The sequence below is a fragment of the Trachemys scripta genome, chromosome 24 (assembly GCF_013100865.1).
Source record: "Trachemys scripta elegans isolate TJP31775 chromosome 24, CAS_Tse_1.0, whole genome shotgun sequence".
NCBI lineage: Eukaryota > Metazoa > Chordata > Testudines > Emydidae > Trachemys > Trachemys scripta.
Genome location: NC_048321.1, coordinates 2,647,204 through 2,667,940, shown reverse-complemented (window position 1 = coordinate 2,667,940; position 20,737 = coordinate 2,647,204). Strand labels below are relative to the sequence as shown.

The 20,737-nt window shown below is 60.0% G+C and overlaps 1 protein-coding gene across 1 annotated transcript; it reads right to left on the bottom strand.

Moving 5' to 3' along the window:
• Positions 1–908: 908 nt before the first annotated feature.
• On the bottom strand, positions 909–19,310 carry APLP1 (amyloid beta precursor like protein 1). The gene is made up of 17 exons (XM_034756524.1): positions 19,031–19,310; positions 14,726–14,890; positions 14,121–14,250; positions 13,791–13,903; positions 12,725–12,903; positions 12,165–12,406; positions 11,044–11,174; positions 10,596–10,670; positions 10,023–10,181; positions 9,448–9,576; positions 9,214–9,313; positions 5,786–5,950; positions 5,253–5,276; positions 5,065–5,135; positions 4,376–4,444; positions 2,929–3,072; positions 909–2,191 (listed from the first exon to the last, which is right to left on the bottom strand). The coding sequence occupies exons 1-17, from the start codon at positions 19,097–19,099 to the stop codon at positions 2,093–2,095; spliced, it is 2,064 nt and encodes a 687-aa protein (XP_034612415.1). The 5' UTR covers positions 19,100–19,310; the 3' UTR covers positions 909–2,092.
• Between the last annotated feature and the right edge of the window lie 1,427 nt (positions 19,311–20,737).

Below are 20,737 nucleotides of genomic sequence, written 5' to 3'. Positions count from 1 at the left end.
CCCTCCCTTCTTTAAACACAGACATGCAAAATAGCGGCATGCCAACAACTGGGGGGCCTATATGGGGGGGTGGAATTATCAAGGGGATCCCTCCCTCTGGGGTGTCACTGGTAGTTAGAGGGATAAGCCCCCATCATCCTTGGTTTGGCCCCCCACCTAAGGAGTGCAGGTGGGAGGTGCCAGCGTCACTGCAATCTCCCCCCTCCCAGAGATGAAGATAGTGTAGCTCCTGCAAACCCCATGCCCCCGCTACTCCAGGGGATAAAATGGTAAATCCCTAAGGCAACTCCTCTACTCCAAGGGAATAAAATGGTAAATCCACAATGCAACCCCCTGCTAAAGGGGATAAGATGGTATATCCCAAAGGCCCCCTTCTGCCTGAAGATGTAAAATGGTAGCTCCCGACTGTATCAACCTGTGCCCTTTTACCAGTGGCACTATGGTATATCCCGAACACCCCCCAAATGCAGCAGGTGTTTTGTCAAACTCCTCCCAGCTGAACCTCTCGCCCCTCCTCCCCCCAATAAAACCGAGTCCAGAGCAAAGATCTCCCTTGATCGCAGGACCATTGACGCTCCATTACCGCAGGACCATTGACGCTCCATTACCGCTACGTAGGCTGACTAGATGTCCCAATTTTACAGGGACAGTCCTGATTTTTGGGTCTTTTTCTTATATAGGCTCCTATTACCCGCCACCCCTGTCCCAATTTTTCACATTTGCTGTCTGGTCACTCTACCGACACTAAATGCAGATGGAACAAAGGACAAAACCCAGGGTGCACGCAGCTTTACGCAGAGGAAATAAATTACCCTCATTTTTTATTTTGTTAACCCCCACCCCATCTTCCCCCCGCCCCCCTAGGGAGTAAGGTGGTATGTCCCCAATACACTCCCCCCCCCCAACGGCCAGCGACACGCTGGTCTATCCCAACTCCCCCTCCCCCCGCTGGCATGAGGATATATCCCCACTGCCCCCCTCACTGCAGGAGTTAAGGTGGTATATCCTATTTCAGCCATTTTACTGGGGTGGGGAGTTTGTGGAGTCGTGTGTGGAGTTACTGGCAGGGCAAGGGGCAAGTGTAGGCTCTGGAGAGACCCAGGGCAACGCTGCCTAGTCCTGCCTGCTCCAGACACCGAACCCTCCAGTCATGGGAAGTGGATATACCCTATCCCACTGCTCCCCACCCCAACGCCCCTCCCCCAATCAAGCTTTGAAATAAATTAAGTACAGCTAAAACAACAAGGAGTCTGGGGAGATTTATTGGGTCATAAGCTTTCGTGGGTAAAAAAACACTTCTTCAGATGCGTGGAGTGAAAGTTACAGATACAGGTATTTCACTCATGCCTCTGAAGAAGCGAGGTTTTTATCCATGAAAGCTTATGCCCAAATAAATCTGTTAGTCTTTAAGGTGCCACTGGAGTCCTCGTTTTTGTTGATACACACTAACACGGCTACCCCTCTGATACTAAGTACAGCTAGTGAGGGACATGTGTGTATGTGTGCACCTAACAGCACGTGGATTTGGACACAAGTGTTGCTGTGTGTAGGGCTGGGTGTTGGATGTAGGTTATGGTGCCATGTCTGAATTGTGTAGACGTAGGTCATAGCCTTGCACGTACGAGAGGGTGCACATTGGTAGGTTGCTGTGTGTAGTTACGGTCTTGTGTGCATGTGCACACATTTGAAACACCTAGAAAAAACACCTCCCTGAACACCCCCCACAGCCCAGCTGATGGGATTGACCCCCCCACCACACCCCTGCTACAGCACACCCAAAGCCCCCCTCATTGTAGGGACATGATTCCATGGGGGCAGCGTGGGCTGTTTAGAAACCAGAATGGGAAAGGGACTGGGGGAGCACTAGGGGCAGGGTTGTGGGGGGCTGGGGAACATTGGAGGGGGACACATTGGGGGGGGCTAGGTAGCATTGTGGGGGGACAGTGGGTGAAGGGGAGATGGGACGGGAAGGTATGAGGGGGGAAGGGGGTTTAATCCTCTCCTGTCAGTGTTAGGGGAGGGGTAGCAGTTTGTAAATGCTTCACGCCATGTCCCCCCCACTGCCCCTCCCACCCATGGTGCAGCCGGCCTCTCAATGCATCTCCTCGAAGAATTTGTAGGTGGGGTTCTCGTAGCCGTGGTTCTGCATCTTGCTGAGCTGCCGCTCCTCGGGGCTCACCATAGGGTCCACCTGCCCCAGGGACGGATAGACAGAGACACAGAGGTTAGGGGCATAGGCGCCAACTTTCTCTAGCGCCAATCAGGGCTCATAGCCCCTGCCCCGACTCCACCCTTTCCCTGCCCCTGGCCCCGCCCCATTCCACCCCCCTCCCCAAAGTCCCCACTCCAACTCCACCCCCTCATTGCCCCTATTGGATCTCTTCCCCAAATCCCCACCCCGGCCCCACCTCTTCTCCCAGTGTGCCGCGTTCCCCCTCCTCCCCCCTTCCTCCCTGCCCCGCGAAACAGCTGTTTCACGGCACAAGCGCTAGGAGGGAGGGAGGGAGAAGCAGGACACGGCAGCATGCTCGTGGAGGTGAGCTGGAGCAGGGGGGCGGGGCGGTGAGCTGCCGGTGGGTGCTCAGCACTCACCAATTTTTCTCTGTGGGTGCTCCAGCCCCGGAGTATCCATGGAGTCGGCACCTATAGTTAGGGGTGCTGGAGGCTCCGCCCCCTTTTCCCACAAATGAAAAGATTTAGGGTGACTGCTCCCAAACCCCATCGCTAGGAGGCAGTACAGTGTGGCTGGGAGCTGTCCTAGGTCTGTCCTGAGCTCTGGGAGGAAAGTGGGGTCTAGTAGGTCAGAGCAAGGCGGGGAGCTGGGAGCCAGGACACCTGGGCTCCATCTCTGGCTCTGCCTGGCTGTGCCACCCCACCCTGTGTCCTATGAGGACAGCGGTCCCTGTGAGGGGTTGAAGGGGTCGTCACCTCGACGATGCCGTGGCTGATGGTCCCGTAGGGCTTCCGGCGAACTATCAGGAGACTGATAATGATCACCATGGCGACCGCCACTGCTACCACCAGCAGGCCAATCAGGGCACCCCTGTTAATGGTTACCAGGGTGTCCGGCTCCTGTGGGGGACAGAGAGAGTCATGTGCTCCTTCCCCTTTCTTGGTAGACTCACTGAGGGAGGCTGGGGGGCTTACCAAGGAGGGGCAGGTCCCACAGCCCTAGAGGGAGGAGCCCCAGTTTAGGGTTCAGGTTAGTTTTACCCCCCATCCCCCCGGTGGGGGGTGGTGCAGGTTGTCAGGGACACCTTAGACTTTCTAGGGCTCATGATGGGGCAAGGGCAAGGTTGCAGCATCTGGGGGTGCACAGCAGAAGGACTGCGACTGCAGATGGGGAATGCACTCAGCAGTGCGTATGGGAGGAGGTGCTACTGGATGGGGATTGCATCCAGTAGTGATGGAGGGGGCAAGTGAGCAGGAGGCACCATCGCAGGGGGAGGGGGAAGCAAGTTGAAGGGTGCACGCAGCTCTGAGGGCACCAATGCAAAGGGGAACATGGTGGTAGAGTGTCCATAGCTGTGTGCACGCGCAGGAGTGGAGGGGCTTAAGGGTAACGTTACCATACGTCCGGATTTTCCCGGACATGTCCGGCTTTTTGGGCCTCAAATCCCCGTCTGGGAGGAAATCCCCAAAAGCCGGACATGTCTGGGAAATANGGGAAAATAGGGAGGGAGGGAGGGCCCGGCGGTGCTCGGCCGGGGGCCACAGCCGGAGGTGCGGGGCCAGGGGCCGGCACCCCAGGACCCAAGCCGAGCCCAGCAGGAAACACCGGGGCCAGAGCCTCTTGGCCTGGGCCGGCCAGCCACCAGAGGGAGTCGCTCGGCCAGGGGAGCACCGCACCCCGCCCCAGCCCCAGCTTACCTGCTGCCTCCCTGTTTCAGGCTTCCAGTGAACATTTGATTTGCAGGAAGCAGGGGAGGGGGAGGAGCAGGGGGCGGAGCATTCAGGGGAGGGGGCAGAGTTGGGGCAGGGCCGGGGCCAGGGAAGGGGCTTAGTTGGGGCGGGGCCGGGGCCCCGTGGAGTGTCCTCCTTTTTTTAAATTAAAATACGGTAACCCTACTTAAGGGAGAACCACAGGGGGACTGCAATGCGGAGCGCACACAGCAGGGCCATGAGAAGGCAGAACTACAGAGGGATACAGTTTCAAAATGCACACGGTGGAGCGGGGCTGAAGGGTGGAAGCACTGCAGGGGGACACAGTTGCAGGCACACAGCAGAGGGGAAGCAGCACTGCAGCGGGACACAGTTGTGGGGTGCAGTGGTGGGGGCGGTGGGGAGACAGCAATGCAGGGGGACACGGATGGGGGGTGTACATGGTGGGGTGGAGGGAGGCAGTGCTGCCGTTGCGGATGTCGCAATTGCTTACCAGCTCGTCGCGCTGGATCTCCGGGGACTTGTACACCACTTCTTTGATGTCCCCCACGGAGATGTTTACCTGGGGGCGGGGGGATGGGATACACACATTAGAGCTGAGAGGGGACACCTATCCCTCCATGGCAATAGGGTGCCAAGTATTGTGGGTAAATGGTGCTTAGCCGCATTCCCCTTACACACTGTCATCATAGTCTTGGGCCTGGTCCACACTAACCCCCCACTTCGAACTAAGATACGCAACTTCAGCTACGTGAATAACGTAGCTGAAGTCGAAGTACCTTAGTTTGAACTTACCGCAGGTCCACATGCGGCAGGCAGGCTCCCCCGTCGACTCCGCGTACTCCTCTCGCGGAGCAGGAGTACCGGCGTCGACGGCGAGCACTTCCGGGATCGATCCCAGAAGATCGATTGCTTACCGCCAGACCCAGAGTTAAGTATAGACCTACCCTTGGAGGAAATCATGTGTTCCATAATGCACTGTGCCCTCATTCCGTTCATGGGAAGTCACATCAAGCTGCTCTCCCATCATGCATTGCACCCACATCCCCAGCTGAGGGGGGTCATGTCAAGCTGTGCCCTCATTCCATCCAGGGGAAGGTCTTGTGCATCCCAGAGCGGCTGTTCCCCTCCCACCCCTACTTACTAATGTGGGGTGGCCCCCGAGTCCCCAGACCTGCTCACCCTCTGCTCATCCTTGCCCAACGGGATCTTCTCGCTGGTGAGGTAGTCATACTCCGCCGCCAACCCCGAGGCTGTGGGGAAGAAAAGAGTCACGTAGGCAGTGGGGGAAGTAGTCCTGGCGAGTAAAGGTCAAGCAGGCTGATCCCTGCGAGGGGACAGGGTGCAGTCGGCCACCCCCAGGCACTCACCTTTCTTCGTGGCTGGCTGGGAGTCTGCCGAGGAGGGGTCCCCACGGGAGTGGCGGAAGAAGACGGCCCGTGGGGTGGGGGAGCGACAGGAAGAGACACAGAGCAGAGACAACAGACATGTTGAGGTGGGAACTGGGGGGCCCATGCTGACTCACCCCATGGAAAACAAACTGCCCTGTCCCCGTCCCCACCCCCACAGCCTGGGGTAGGTACAGGCACATCGGGGGGGTATCCCCTTCAAATCCCCCTCCCTGCCCCACAGCACTTCTCCCACCAGTTTTAGTTCCTTCCCTGCCCTTGGCCTGATGCTTTGGGTTCTGGCCTCATGCCATGAGTCATGGCCCCACCCTCAAAGGTTCTGGCCTTGTCCTTTCACCTTCTCTACAGTCCCAGCCCTGTAGGTTCTAATCCTGTCCCAGCAGGTTGTGGACTCCCCATCAGTTCCTGCCCCACATGCTCTGGCCCCACCCTTATGAGATCCACCCCCACAGGCTCTGGCTCTGCCCTTGCAGGTTCTGGCCCCACCCCCTCACCTTCCCCCTGGAAGAAGTCCCCAGCCCCCAGGTGGTCAGGATGGTCCTCGGGGCTCAGGTCCTCACTGCTGTCCAGCGGCAGGAACTCCTCGGTGGTGCGTGTCTCGGAGATGGACGTGGTGAGCAGGCTGCTGGTCCCTGCCCGCTCTGCCCGCAGCAGCTCCTCTGAAGAGACCAGGGGACACGGGTCACAGCAGGGAGAGACCTTCCCCAGCAAGAAGCATCCCCACCACCTCTTGGGAACCTGGCCCCCTGCTCTAACCACTAGACCCCACTCCCCTCCCAGAGCTCAGGATAAAACCCAGGAATCCTGGCTCCCAGCCCCCCCACTCTAACCACTAAACCCCATGTGACATAGCATATTTCCATAAAACATATGGCGTGCAAACAAGTGTGAACATAATGTAACTGGAATATGCTTCATATAAAAGGTCTCTTGTAAGGTATAATTACAAAGCTTATAATCTACTGAGTGTGATCATCCTATTTCTATGTATGCATCATTTTTGTATCTAAAGCTAGAAATATGAAGTATTACTCTGAAGTCCTATTGTAACTATGCAAAATGTGGGCCATTAATGGTGGCTTGGAATCTTGATGGCTCCCATTAGCTAGGACAATTGGTTGTAAATGGCTCTGTTTACTTGTAAGCCTTACTGTGTGACAGCCAGTGATTAATGAAGTCTCACAGGACATGTGAACATGTCACATGCTACTGGAATCCATCTTAAACCTGGTGCTTTTCCATTTAGAAGGATTTAGACGGAGGGGTGGAAACCCAGAGAGAGACAAAGGATTCCCGCCTTGTGCCAAAGATATATAAGGGGGTGGAACAGAAGAAAGGGGGAGGAACAGAAGAAAGGGGGCTGCAGTCATGAGAAATCCCCTAGATACCACCTGAGCCGGAACTAACAAGAAGTGTACCGGGGGAAAGGATTGGGCCCAGACTAGAAAGAAGTCTAGTCTATTTAAAAAAAAGCTTATTGGAACATCTGAGGGTGAGATTTACCTGTATTCAGTTTCTTAAATGTATTAGGCTTAGACCTGCGTGTTTTGTTGTTTTGCTTGGTAACTTACTTTGTTCTGTCTGTTATTACTTGAAACCACTTAAATCCTACTTTTTATACTTAATAAAATCACTTGTTTATTAATTAACCCAGAGTAAGTGATTGATACGGGGGGGGGGGGAAACAGCTGTGCATCTCTCTCTATCAGTGTTATAGAGGGCAAACAATTTATGAGTTTACCCTGTATAAACTTTATACAGAGTAAAACGGATTTATTTGGAGTTTGGATCCCATTGGGAACTAGGTGCCTGGGTGCTGGAGATAGGTGACTTGAGCAGTTTTTGGTTAAAGTCTGCAGCTTTGGGGGCATGGACCAGACCTGGGTCTGTGTTGCAGCAGACTAGCATGTCTGGCTCAACATGGCAGGGTTCTGGAGTCCCAAACTAGCTGGGAAAACGGGTTCAGAAGTAGTTTAAATACATCAGGTAAGAGTCCCAAGAGGGTCTTTGTGACCGAACCCGTCACACCCCACTCCCCTCCCAGAGCCAGGGATAGAACCAAGGAGTCCTGGCTCCCAGCCTCCCTGCTCTAACTCAATAGACCCCACTCCCCTCCCAGAGCTGAGCACGAGGGGGGCAAGGAAGGGTGAGGAGTAGGAGGCATCCCAGATGGGTGTGGGCAGAGGTGGCAGGTTTATATAATTTTTGGTGGCACCCAGAATGGGTCCAAGTCCCGCCCCACCCCTGCCTAAAGCTCTAGGAGGAAGTTTGGGTGTAAAGGGGTCAGGCTCTGGGAGGAAGTTTGGGTGGTGCGGGCTCTGGGCTGGGGGTTGGGGTGCAGGAGTGGGTGCGGGCTCTGGGAGGGAGTTTGGATGCAGGCTCTGGGCTGGGGGTTGGGGTGCAGGAGGGGGTGTGGGCTCTGGGAGAGAGTTTGGGAGCGGGGTCTGGGCTGGGGCAGGGGGTTGGGGTGCAGGAGAGGATGCAGGGTGCATGAGGGGATGGGGAGGGCAGGGTCTGGGCTGGGGCAGGGGGTTGGGGTGCAGGGGAGGGTGAGGGGTACAGCACTTACCTCGGGCTGCTCCTGAAAGTGACCTGTACCCCCTCTGGCAGCAGCTCCTAGGTGGGAGGCCAGAGGGGTCTCCACGTGCTGCCGCCCGCAAGCACCACCCCCCATAGCTCCCATTGGCCATTTTGGCAGAGTCGGCGCTTGGGGTGGGGGCAGCACGCAGAGCCACCCCATCCCCCTGGGGCCACAGAGATGTGCCAGCTGCTTCTGGAAATGGAGCGGGCTTAGCCCCAGGCCCTTTTAAATTGCCCAGGGACGGCAGGTGGGGCTGGGGAAGAGACCTGGCCCCGAACTTTGGTGGAGCCGGGCCCCTGTGCTCTCATATTGGTGGAACAAGGGCACCCATACAATTCGCTGCCCCTGGGTGTGGGGTACGTATAAGCCAGCTCCCACAGCCCCTCTGAGAGCCAGGCAAGGGCAGAACACGCACCTAGTTGGTGGGGTGGGTGTCATGGGGGAGGGGTGGGGAGGGAGTATTGGGAGTGGAGTTGGCAGGGGGTACACACAGGTCCCATCGCCCCCCAAGAGCCAGGGGTGGGTGATGGGGATGTTGAGGGGGGTCGTTGGGGGAAGGCAATGTAAGGGGAAGGGAGCATTGGTGGGGCCGGGCCATCGGGGACACTGGCCATCAGAGGCAGAGGCCTTTGGGAAGCTGGGTACATTGGGGGGGGGCATTGGGAGAAGAGATGTTGGGGGGATAGGCCATCGGGGTTTGTACGTATCTTGTTCCTCAGTCCCATGGAGAGCCAGGGGGACTGTCAGGGAGGAGGGATGTCAGGGGCCCTGGGCCATCAGGGGGCTGCTGGGGTATTTATGTATCTGGTCCCGCAGCCCTGCAGAGAGTTGAGGGGCCTGTTGGGGGAAGGGCCATCAGGGTACTGATGTATCTGGTCCCACAGAGAGCCAGGCGATGGGGCTGTCAGGTGAGGGCCTGACGGGGTACATATGTATTTGGTGCCACAACCCTGTGGAGAGCCGAGGGGAATGGGGACTGTCAGGGTACATATGTATCTGGTCCCGCAGCCCCACGGAGAGCTGGGGGAGAGGCTGCAGGGTACATGTGTATCTGGTCCCACAGCGAGCTGGGGGAGAGGCTGCAGGGTACATGTGTATCTGGTCCCACAGCGAGCTGGGGGAAGGGGCCGTCGGGGTATGTACGTATCTTGTCCTGCAGCCCCATGGAGAGCCGGGGGAGGCTGATGGGGGGAGAGGCCGTTGGGGTACGTATGTATCTGGTCCCACAGCCCTGTGGAGAGCCGGGGGAGGGGGCCGTGGGGGTATACACATATCTGGTCCCACAGCCCCGCGGAGAGCCAGGTGAAGGCCTGTCAAGGGAGGGGCCGTCGGGATACGTACGTATCTGGTCCCGCAACCCCACAGAGAGCTGAGGGTTCTTGTAGAGCAGGGCCAGGCTCTGGTTCATGCGCTCCTCAATGACGTGCAGGTGGGTATACACCTGGGGACAGATGGAGGAGGAGACAGACAGACGGGGGGGCTGTTAGGACAGGCGCTCCCCTCCCCTGACCACCGGGGGTGGGGGATGGTTGAGGGCACGGGGGGAGGGGTTGCGGGGGGGGGGGGTGTCCCCACCTGGAACTTCATCTGCTCGGCCTTCTCGGGGTCGACGGCACGGACATGCTGGTAGTGCCGCACCGTATGTCGCTGGTCCTTCTGCTCCGCCCGCATGTACCGCTTCAGCGCCGGCAGCACCCGCTCTGGCTGAGCAGCCAGTCACAGGGGAGAAGTGGAGTCAGAGCTGGCCAATCAGCACCCCTACTCTAGAACACATTCTAGACTGGCCCACCCCTGCCAATACATTCAGCACTTGCTCTGGCTGGGCAGCCAATCACAGGGGAGAGGCAGAGGCAATAGAAATCTGAACTTTAGAACCTGTTTGAGAACCAGTTCTAGACTGACCCACTCCCACTAATCCACACAACACTTGCTCTAATGGGGGCAGCCAAATACAGGAGAGAGGAGGAGTCAGAGCTGGCAAATCAGTGCTCCTACCCTAGAACCCCTTCTAGACTGGCTCATCCCACCAACCTATGCAGCACTTTGCTGGGGCAGCCAATCCAGGGCAAACCAATTGGCACTCCTGTTCTAGAACCCATTCTAGGCTGACCTCCCCTCCCACCCCCCCGGATCCAGGCCGCCTGGCCCACCTGCGGGCTGTCGCTCTGCACAGCGCTCAGGTAGCTCTCCAGTGCCACGCGCCGATTGTCATTGAGCAGGGCCACCACCCGGGCCAGGTGTGTCTCCACCAGCTGCTGCCGCTCGCCCGCCACCTGCTCCTCCAGTGTCTGCAGGATAGACTGGAAATGCTGTGTGGGGAGGGGCCGGGGGTCAGCGGGGGCCAGGTGAGGAGCCCTCAAGGGGGCAGAGCTGAGAATCCAGGGGGAAGATTATTGGAGGTGGGGCCGGGAACCCTCCCTGGGGAGGAGCAGGGAGGCAGTGGGGCCATGGTCAAGAACTCAAATGGGTGAGACCAGGGAGGTCAGAGGAGGAGAGGCTAGTCAGTGGGGGCGGGGCCAGGAACCCATAGGGGAGAAGTGAGGGGCACCAGTGGGGCAGGGACAAATGAGTGGGGAACCCCAACCCCTCAGGCAGACTTGGTGCCACCCTAGGGAGGCTGTGGGACAGCCCTGGGTGTCGGGAGGGAGTGGCCAGGGAGGGGGCGGGGTCATGAACCTGTGGGGGCAGCCCCACCCTGCTCTCCCAGCAGACATGGGTCTCACCTCATTCAGCGCCTGCCGGTCAGCCTTGGGTAGCTCCTTGGCCTGGTTGTCCGCCTCGGCCCACTCCTTCATCACCTGGGGGGAACCGGGGATGAATTGGGGGGCTGGCTCTACATCCAGCACCCTGCCTGTCGTCAGCCTGCATCCCCCAGGCTTGCAAGCTCCACAGTCCCGCTGGGGACGGGGCGCGTTCTCCATGCTCGCTGGCACACGGGCCACATACAGACATGGTAACATGCCCCCATGGCAGCAAGGGGGTCAGAACCTGACAGGACCTGCTGACAGGTGAGTTGCGGGCAGCCCTGGCCATGTGGAACTGGCCACGGAGAGACCCCTACAGACACGGATGACATGGGGGCGGAGCCCATGTGTGAGCTACCGTGCTGGGAAAAAACAAGGGGGGAGGGCAGGGTGGTGGATGTGGGGGTCGAGTCCCTCCCCCAAGCACCTTGTTAATCTGTTTCATCCTGCGCTCCTCCAGGTCCATCTTGGCTCGCAGGAAGTTGGCGTGTTCACTCCCATCGCCTGGCATCTCGAAGTAGATATCCACGCCATCTGTGGGGTGCGGGGTAGGGCTGGCTGTGGGGAGAGGGGCTGTCAGCTCGGTACCTCCTAATGAGTCCCCATCGGGCCATGCCCCACAGCTCAGTGCCCCCTGCCGAGCCCTGCTGCCCCCACAGCTCGGTGTCCCCCACCACACTCCCCACAGCACGGCGTCCCCTGCTGAGCACCCCGCTCCCGACAGCACGGTGCACCCCGCCAAACCCCTGTGCCGTTCCTCACAGCACGGCGCACCCCGCCGAACCCCTCCCAGCAGCACAGTGCCCCCTGCTGAACCCCCACCTGGCTCCCTGCAGCACAGCACCCCTTGCTGAGCCCCCACCCCACTCCACACAGCACGGCGTCCCCCGTTGAGCCCCCCGCTCCCCACAGCATGGTGCACCCTGCCGATTCCCTGCCCCACTCCCCGCAGCATGGTGCACCCTGCTGAGCCCCAACCCCTGCAGCACAGCATCCCCCACTGATCCCCTGCCCCACAGCACTGCGCCCTCTGCTGAGCCCCCAACCCTGCACCTGAGCGCTCCCTAGCACTGCACTGGGGCATTGGGCTGCAGTTTCTCATGAGCCCAGGCGGGGTGGAGGGTCTCCAGCGGCTGCCTCTCAGCCTGGCACAGCTGGGCACTGTGCCACGCAGAACAGGAGCCGCATTGTGATGTGAGGAGGAGATGAAAACAGCCCAGGCAGCTGAGCATCTCATCTCCCGCCCCCAATCCGCAGGTGCATCAGCTCCATGCCAGGCTGTGCCATCCCCCTTTGCCTGGGAACTCCCACCCTGCCTGAAAGGGTCAGCACAGCTGCACCCTGCCCCAGGGGATTCTGGGAAACTGCCAGCAGCACCCTGCTCTAGGGGATTCTGGGAAGCCCCCATCCCCTCCCCAGAAGGGTCCAGCCCCAAGAGATTGTGGGAAACTTCCAGCTCTGTCCCTACAGTCATCTGCCCTGGAGGATTGTGGACAGCCACCCCCTCCACCCCATGCAGCTGCCCCCTGCCCGGGGACTGGGTCTCACCTTTGCCCTCCTCCTCGGTGGTCCGCGTGGTGGTGGTGATGGTGGTCTGGGTGACGCTGTCATCGTAGTAACCGGGCTCCACGAAATAGTCATCCCAGGTGGCCGGGAAGGGGTCAGTGTCGGCTGCACTGTCCCTGGGGCCTTCGTTCTCTTCCTCCTCCTCCTCAACATCCTCCTCCCCATCCCCATCTGCCTCCAGCGTCTCCTCTTCCATGGGGGCCCAGCCTGTTGGGAGCCTCTCACTACAGTGGGGTTGAGGGGCAAGAATCAGGGATGGGCTGTGAACTTCCCTCACAGCGGTGTCCTGAGCTGCATGGAATGGGGGTGCTGTGAGCTTCCCTCACAGCAGTGCCCCAAGCCGCAGAGGATGAAGGTGCTGTGAGCTTCCCTTGCAGCAGTGCCCCGAGCCGCAGGGGATGGAGGTGCTGTGAGCTTCCCTCACAGCAGTGCCCCAAGCCGCAAGAGAAGGGGGTGGCTGTGAGCTTCCCTTGCAGCAGTGCCCCGAGCAAAGGAGGCAGGGTGCAAGCTCCCCTATGACAGTGCCCTATACGTCCCCTCACCTGTGCTTGGGCTCTTCCTTCAGGTGGGCCATGTTGTGTGGGACCGGGGTGGGTTCCTCCAGCCGGACAGGGAGGGGGAGTGAGGGGCAGCACACGTACTCCACGCCCCGGAAGCGGTCAGCCCCACAGGGCAGCAGCATCCCATAGCTGTGCAGCTCCAGTCCCTCGCTGCTGCAGGCCTGGGGGAGGTGGGGGAGCAGCATTAGACACCCCTACACAATCCAGCATTGGTATATCCACAAGCACCTCGCTGCCTACCTCCAGGGCAGTGGTATCTCCCAATAACTCCTCCTCAATAGCAATGGTATTTCCTGAGAGCTCCCCCTCCCAACGGCAGTGGTATCTCCTAACACCCCCTAATAGCAACAATATTTTCCCCCAAATTCCCCCCTGACAATGGTATGTCCTGAAAACTGCCCACTCCCCTACGGCAATGGTATGTCCTCAGACTTACCCTCCCTTATGGCCATGGTATCCCACTAGACCAGTGGTTCTCAAACCTTTGTACTGGTGACCCCTTTCACATAGCAAACCACCCACCTTATAAATATATAAAAAGGTGTTTTTAATTTAACACCATTATAAAGGCTGGATGCAAAGCGGGATTTGGGGTGGAGGCTGACAGCTCACGACCCCCCATGTAATAACCTTGTGACCCCCCTGAGGGGTCCCGACCCCCAATTTGAGAACCCCTGCACTAGACCTTTCCCAGATGGCAATGATATTCCCCTTAATAGCAGTGGTATCTTCCACAAACTGCCCCCCCGATATCTCCCCAAAACTCCCTGCTCCCAAATGGCAATGGTATCTCCCAAGAATTCCCTCCCAGATGAGAATATTATCTCCCAAGAACCCCTTCCCCCAGATGGCAGTGGTATCTCTCAACCCCCCTCCCCCCAATTGTCTGTCCTGAACCCCTGCCTACCCCACATGAGAGTGGTATCTCCCAAGAAGCCCCACCCCAACTCTCCCAGAAGGTAGTGGTACACGCTGGAGCCCGCAAGGGGCGTGCACTGGCAGCCTGGGGGTGACATGGGGGTCTTCTGGCACCCCTGCCCACACTCACCTCCTTGGCCACGCCGTGCCAGTAGACATAGCTCTCGCATGAATCCATCTTCTCCTGGTGCAGGAACTTGCAGGTGTCAGGCACAAGAAGAGCTTCACTGACAAACTCACCCACTGGTGCGGGGAGGGGAGGGGTGAGAGGGGGATGACACACACACACAGGGTCAACATGGCCCCCACACACCCTGTTTGCAACCCCAGACCCTCCTTCCCTCCCAGAGCTGGGGAGAGAAACCAGCAGTCCTGGCTCTTGGCCCCCCACTCTACCCACCTCAGTCCCCTCCCAGAGTCAGGGATGGAACCCAGGCATCCTGCACCTGACCTCACTCACCCAGGCACCTGTAGGGCACCACGATGTGCCGATGCCCCGTGCACTGGGGACGTCCTTTCTTGCACCAGTTGTCGATGGTGACTGGCTGGGTGCCTTCCACTGCATTGGTGATCTGCAGCTCGGGGTACACCTGTGGGGCAGACGGGGGGCAGGCAGTTATCGCCGGTGGGGTCAATAGGGGTATAAAATCCTGCCCCTCCCCCCAAAGATGGAGGCAGACAGCAGGGGCTGAGGGGAGGAACCATGGGGCAGCAGGGATTCAATAGGGGTCTCTGCCCCTTTTTCCTCACCCCTGGGTCTCCCCCAGGGACGGATCAGTCCCCCACCTCCAAATATCTTTCAGCCCTTTGCACTGTTGTGTGAAGAACGCAGCATGGGGAGACCCCATCACTGGGGGGGAACAGACCATGGAAAAGCAGCTGTTGGGAGAGGGCAAGTGTGAAGCTGCTTGGGGTAGGGGGGTGGCAGGGAGGGTGGGAGAGAGGGGGTGGGTACCTTCTGGCAGTAGGCGAGGATCTCCTGGCAGGGTGCAAGTGCAGAGGGTGCAGGGGGAGACCATGGGTTGTGGGGGAGCCGTGGGGCAGGGGGAGTTGTGGGGCAGGTACCTCTTGGCAGTAGGCGAGGATCTCCTGGCGGTTGCGGAAGCAGCTGCGGGCGCCGGCAGCATCGGGGTCCCACCCGCCCGTCTGCAGGTTTCGATGCATGGTCAGCTTCCCACAGAACACGGCCACCTGGGGCTCGGACACAGGTGCCCCTGCCACACCCAGCGCCTGCCACAGGGGGAGGGGTTAATGCCCATCCAGCCTCATCCCCACCATGCCCAGCACCTGCCTTGGCGGGGAGGGGTTAGCACCTGGCCTGCCCCACCCCCGCCATTGCCCAGTGCCAGCCACAGGGGGAGGGGTTAGTGCTTGGACTGCTCCACCCTCGCCATGCCATGAGGGGAGGGATGAGTGCCCAGCCTGCCCTGCCCCTGCCGCACTCAACCCCACTGCACGCGCCAGACATGCCATCCCTGCCTGTCTTGCTGGGATGAGAGCAGGAGATGCCAGCTGCCTGTGGCCAGGTGGGGGAGCCCTGGTCCTGATCCTGGAGCCAGATTGGGCTCCCAGCTGATCCTGCCCCCTTCCCCTTTGGTGTGCACTGAACAGAGGCTGAACCCGGGGCCTGGGGACGCAGGCAGTACAAGCCCGACTGCACCAGCCCAGCTGTCCCCCCACATTGTCCCCTGAGGACGGGGGCAGGATTCGGGGCCTTTCCCCTTGAGGGGGCACCAGCTGCGATCTGTTCAGGGCAGGGACTGGCTGGCTCAGGGGGGCAGGGAATGGGACACGGAGGCTTCTCCCTCTAGGTCAGCAGCTGGAGGGCTGTGGGTCAGGTTTGGGGGCTCTGTCAGAGCTGGGGGGCCCCTGGGGGTGGTTCAGTGACACATTCATGCCCCCCCCATCCATCTCTCTCTCTCTCTCCCAAGCAACCACAGGGATGTTGTTGCTGCGGTAATTGCTCCCCATGGAGTTGCCCGATCTTCCTGGTCGCCATGGAGACCGTCTCCCAGAAGGAATTTTAAATAACCCTCCCCCTATCATCCTCTCCCTCCCCCGCACATAACCCCCTTCAGGATCACCCTCCCCCATCCCAGCCCTCCCTCCCCTTACCCTCCTTCCCCCCATCCCAGCCCCTCCCCCTCTCATTCCCCCATACCCCACCATTACCTCTCATCACTGCTGAGGAAATGGGATCCCCGCCCCCCCCATTTTCCCCAATACCCCCCTATCTTTCCCAGGGAAGACGGCTCCTAGCAGGGCATGAGGGTCATTCCCCCTTCCCCATGGAGCCCTGGGACCAAGGAACCAGGTGCCATCCCTGCCCCCGCCCGGCACAGTGCCAGCCTTGGCCCTTTAACAAACCGCCTTTCACAGCCTCACCCGGCCCAACCAAAACAACAACAAAGGACTCATTCTTGACCCTGCCAGGGTAGCCACGGGGCTGCGCACCAGCAGAGCTAGGCTATCGGGGCCTGTGGGTCGGGAGTGAGGGGCACTGGTAGAGCGGTGGGGGACAGGGCTGGGCTAGCGGGGGCTGCGGGTCAGGATTCTCTGCCCTGTTTTGTGGCACTGGGCCATAATCCCAGGGGCCTCACCCTTGCCCCGAGCTCAGATGCCCCAGGAAAGATCAGAGACCCCAGGATTTTGGGGGGCCTCCACAGATCCCCCCCATATGTATCAGGAGGGCTCTTCCTTTCTTAGCCCCCACTTGGGTAAGTATCAGGTTTCAGGGGGGAGGGGTGCAGAGTGTTTCCCTTCTCCACCCCAGTAGGGTGACCCTTATCTCTGTGTGGTGCATGGAAGATGGGGAGCACTTAGATGAGCGAGGGAAGTGGGGGGCAGGGAGCTGTGTCTCTGTGGAGGAGGTGAACTGGCAGGAGGGGCAGGGGTCTGTGTCGATGCACTGGGGGAGGAGCACTGAGGTGGGGGGGGGCATATGGCTGTGTCCTGGGGAGGGGCACTGGCTGGGCAGGGACATGGGGGCAGGGGCTGTGTCTCTGTGGGGGGGAGGGGGAGGGCACTGGCTGGGCAGGAGGCTGTGTCTGTGCAGTGGGGGAGGGGAAGGGCTGGCGCTGGTGGGGGATGCCAGAGGGGGCTGGCCCTGGTTCAGCCCGGATTACCCCGGCTCTCCCTGGCTAAGCCGCTCACTCCGGCTTTTCAGCAGCTGCCGCGATTTAGCCTGGGCTGACTCCAGCCTCCCCCCAGCCCAGTGCCTTGGGGCAGGTGAGAAGGGGGTTAGATGCTGCATGGGGCAGCTAATGGGATGGCAGCTAATGCAGCAGGAGGGGGACAACAGAAGGAACGGAGGCAGTGAGGGTGAAAATTACAAGCTGTGCCCCCTACCCATCCCCTTCCCACCCCATCCACCCTTTCCCCTACTTTCTGTCCCTCCCTCACCCCCCTCCATCCCCGCTCCTTGTCTCCCCCTCCAGCCCATGAATTATCCATGCTACATCCATCAGTACATTAAGGCTCCAGATGGCAAGCTGGGGGAGGCGGGGGCGGGTAGTAACTGGCAAGAACATAGGACCGAGGGATCTCCCCAAATTCATGGGGGGAGCAAAGGTAGCCACGGGGGGAGCAACATCCCCCACTACAGAACAACCCCCTCCCCACACACACATCTGGAATAGAGGTTATGGCACTCTACCCCACTCCCTTACCAGAGCTGGGATAGAACCTTGGAGTCCTGTCCCAGAGCCCTCCTGCTCTAACCCCTAGACTCCACTCCCCTCCCAGAGCCAAGGAAAGAACCCAGGAGTCCTGGCTCCCCATCCGGCCCTCCTCACCTCTATCCAGTTTGGCTTTCTGGTATCAAGGGGCCCAGAGCCAAAAGACAGGACTCCTGGGTTCTATTCCAGCTCTGGAAGGGGAGAGGGGTCTAGGGGTTGAGTGGGGGGCTGGGCACCAGAACCGACCCCTCCAAAGACCAGGCCCTAACCATCAACCCAAGAGCAGCAGGGCACTGAACATGGGGGAGGGGGGGTAAAACTCCCAGAGACAGGGCACAGCAGGGCAGAGGGACCCTGCACCAGCAGGGGGTTCCCTATCCTTCCCCTCCTGCAGCGCTCATGGGGCATTGCCCCCCCCCCCCATCTGTCCCTTGGTGCTGCCTTGCATGATGGAGCATTGTGGGGGGAGGGGGAAATCTAGGTTCTCAGGCCCCGACTGCTCCCATTGCTCCCCTTCTGCCTAGATTGACCCAGATCGGCTGGCATGGGCTAGAGCTGTGTGCCCAGGATGATGGGGGGGAGGGGAAGCCCAGCGGGCACAAGGCCCACTTACCACCAGCAGCAGAACAAGCATGGCCATTGTGGTGCTGCCCCATGTGCCATGCCAGCCAGTGACAACAGGGACATGAGTGCTAACCAGGCCTGCCTGGGGTCAGCCAGGCGCATCGCCAGAGACTGGGGGCTCCTTGGGGTAGCTCAGCAGCAGCTAATGTCCAGGGGGGCTCCCCTGTGCAGGGCTGGAGCCCCACAGGCTGGGGGGTGGCACAGCTCAGTGATGATCATGCCATCCAAGGAAGTAGGCTCCCCTCCCCCAAACACAAGGCTGCCCCATTGGCACGGGGCACAGTGACCCTCCCCAGGAAACTCTCATGGCGGGTGAAAGGACAGCTCCAGGCCAGGCCCATCCTATGCTGTGGGGTTGCGGGGCCTGAGCACAGGGTCCCAGAACGGAGCCATGGGGAACGCCTGGGGAAAGGGGGCACTGAGACCTGGAGCCTGGGGTCCAGGGCATCACCTACCGCTGCTGCTACCCCCCTGACCACATAGCATGGGGCACCAGGCCCCTGAGAGTAGGGGCCAGGACTCTTGTGTTCTCTCCTGGCTCTGGGAGAGGAAGAGGTCTGGTGGGTTAGGGCAGGGGGTGGTGGGAGGCAGGACTCCTGGGTTCTCTCCTGGCTCAGGGAGGGGACTGGGGTCTGGTGAGTTAGAGCAGGGGGCTGGGAGCCAGGACTCTTGGATTCTCTCTCTTACTCATGGGGTGACCTTGGTAAGTCCCTCTGTGCCTCATTCCGCCCCCCCCCCCAAACAGTCATATCTGGAAAGCTCCCGCTAAACCCATCCCCAACTACACACAGGGGCGTGGGGGGCCCTTAGCCTATGTCGTGGCCTGCCCCAGGTAAGGGAAGTGGGGTGATTTATACCCCTCTTCGCTTCCCCCCGCCTCCATCTGACCCCGCCCGCCTCCAGGCCTCTCATGGCTGCCCAGAAACAACGCCCCCTCCCCAGCAAACCCTCCATAGGGCGCTGCCTGTGCGCCCCCAACCAAGCATCCCCCATCCCCGTCCATACTGCCCCCCCATACATCCGTCCTGCCCCCCAAGCCCCGTAACCCGGGAGCCCCCACCCCCCTCACCTGGCTGGTGGCTCCGGCGCTCAGCACCAGCTGGATCCAGGCTGCCCAGAGCCCCGCGGGAAGAGCCATGGCCGCGGCTCCCGGCGGGCTCCCTCGCCCGCCCGCAAGCTCGCCTCGCCGGGCTTGGAGCCGAGCCGCCGAACCTGAGCTCCCTGCGCTGGGTGTCCGCGGGCTCGCCTGCGCTCGCTTCCTCCCCACCCCAAGCTCGGCGCTCGCCCCAAGCTCGCTGCGGCTCCCTTCCGGCTGGGCTGTGACAGGAGGAGCCTGGCCCGCCAGCTGCAGCCCCCGGCAGGCCCCGCCCTTAGCTCGGGACTCCTCCCCCCGCGACAAACGCACAGAACCCCGCCTCCCTCGACAGCCAGGGAGCAGAGACCCACAGCCAGAGAGCAGGGGAGACAGGGGATAAGCCCCATTCCTGGGGATCAGATTTCAGAGTAGCAGCCCTGTTAGTCTGTATCCGCAAAAAGAACAGGAGTACTTGTGGCACCTTAGAGACTAACAAATTTATTAGAGCATAAGCTTTTGTGGGCTACTGCCCACTTCTTCGGATGCATATAGAGTGGAACATATATTGAGGAGATATATATACACATACAGAGAGCTGTGCCCCCTATGAGAGAGCTGTATGTGTGTATATATATCTCCTCAATATATGTTCCACTCTATATGCATCCGAAGAAGTGGGCAGTAGCCCACAAAAGCTTATGCTCTAATAAATTTGTTAGTCTCTAAGGTGCCACAAGTACTCCTGTTCTTATTCCTGGGGATGTGGCAGCCCAGTCGCGGAGGGACAGGCCCACGCTGGCGCAGGATGGACAGACACCCCTGCCCTCCCCTCCCTTCCCCAGGGTGGTGCAGCCCAACCCCCCTCCCCCAGGCCAGGGACACTGGTCTTAGCAACACGGACCAAGCCAGACCTGGTCCGGGAAGGTGTGTGTGGGGAGACCATGCAGCCCTGAGGGAGAGAGGGACACCCAGATGGGGACAGTTCCTCCCCCCTCACCCCCCAGCAAGGGAGTCTGGACATAGGCCCCAGACACTGCACAGAGCGGCCCACACACGGGTCAATATGGCTCTGCGCTCTTCCCAGGACACTGAGCAAGGCCTGGCAGTGGCAGATGATTGGCACCATTGCCTTATAGGCTGTAACCCAGCAGTCCTGAGTCCCACTACACCCCCACTCCCCTCCCAGAGCCAGGGACAGAAGCCAGGCCCTAACGAGCCCCTCTTTCCCCCCCCGTGGTGCACCCCCCAAGATGCCCCTCACTGAGCCCTCCCGCAGTGCCTCCCTCACACCCCAGCAGCATCCTCTGAGCCTCCCCTGTTACCCTCACTGGACAAGGAAGTGCCAGAGGCTGGGGCTCAGGGTGTCGTACACCCCCACAAATGCAGCTCCACAGTCCTGGGGTGGAGAACGTGGCCCGGGGCCACCCGCAGGTGGTGGAGGCAGTGCAAGGAGGGATGCGGGAATGGAGCCACCTGGCACAGAGATGCAGTCATTTCTGGGTGGAGCAGCTGGGAACCAGCCACACATAACACTGCATGGGGATGGCTGGCCCGGCGCTGAAATGCAGCCAGCTTTTGGGGGGGTTGCCCCAATCAGAAGCAGAAGGAGCCATTCGGGGGTCACTGCACAGCTGTATCTAAGGGGCTCCCTTCTGCCCAGGGTCCTGCAGCTTCAGACCCCCCAGAAGTCTCTGCCCCTAC

What these genes read in the sequence shown, in the direction of transcription:
- APLP1 (XM_034756524.1), bottom strand. Translation starts at nt 19,099, where the DNA reads ATGGCTCTTCCCGCGGGGCTCTGGGCAGCCTGGATCCAGCTGGTGCTG. An exon ending in CACCGAGGAGGAGGGCAAAG is followed by an intron (nt 11,175 to 12,164) that starts GTGAGACCCAGT and finishes CTCTCCCCACAG; the next exon opens with CCAGCCCTACCCCGCACCCC. An exon ending in TGGGCAAGGATGAGCAGAGG is followed by an intron (nt 4,445 to 5,064) that starts GTGAGCAGGTCT and finishes CCCCGCCCCCAG; the next exon opens with GTAAACATCTCCGTGGGGGA.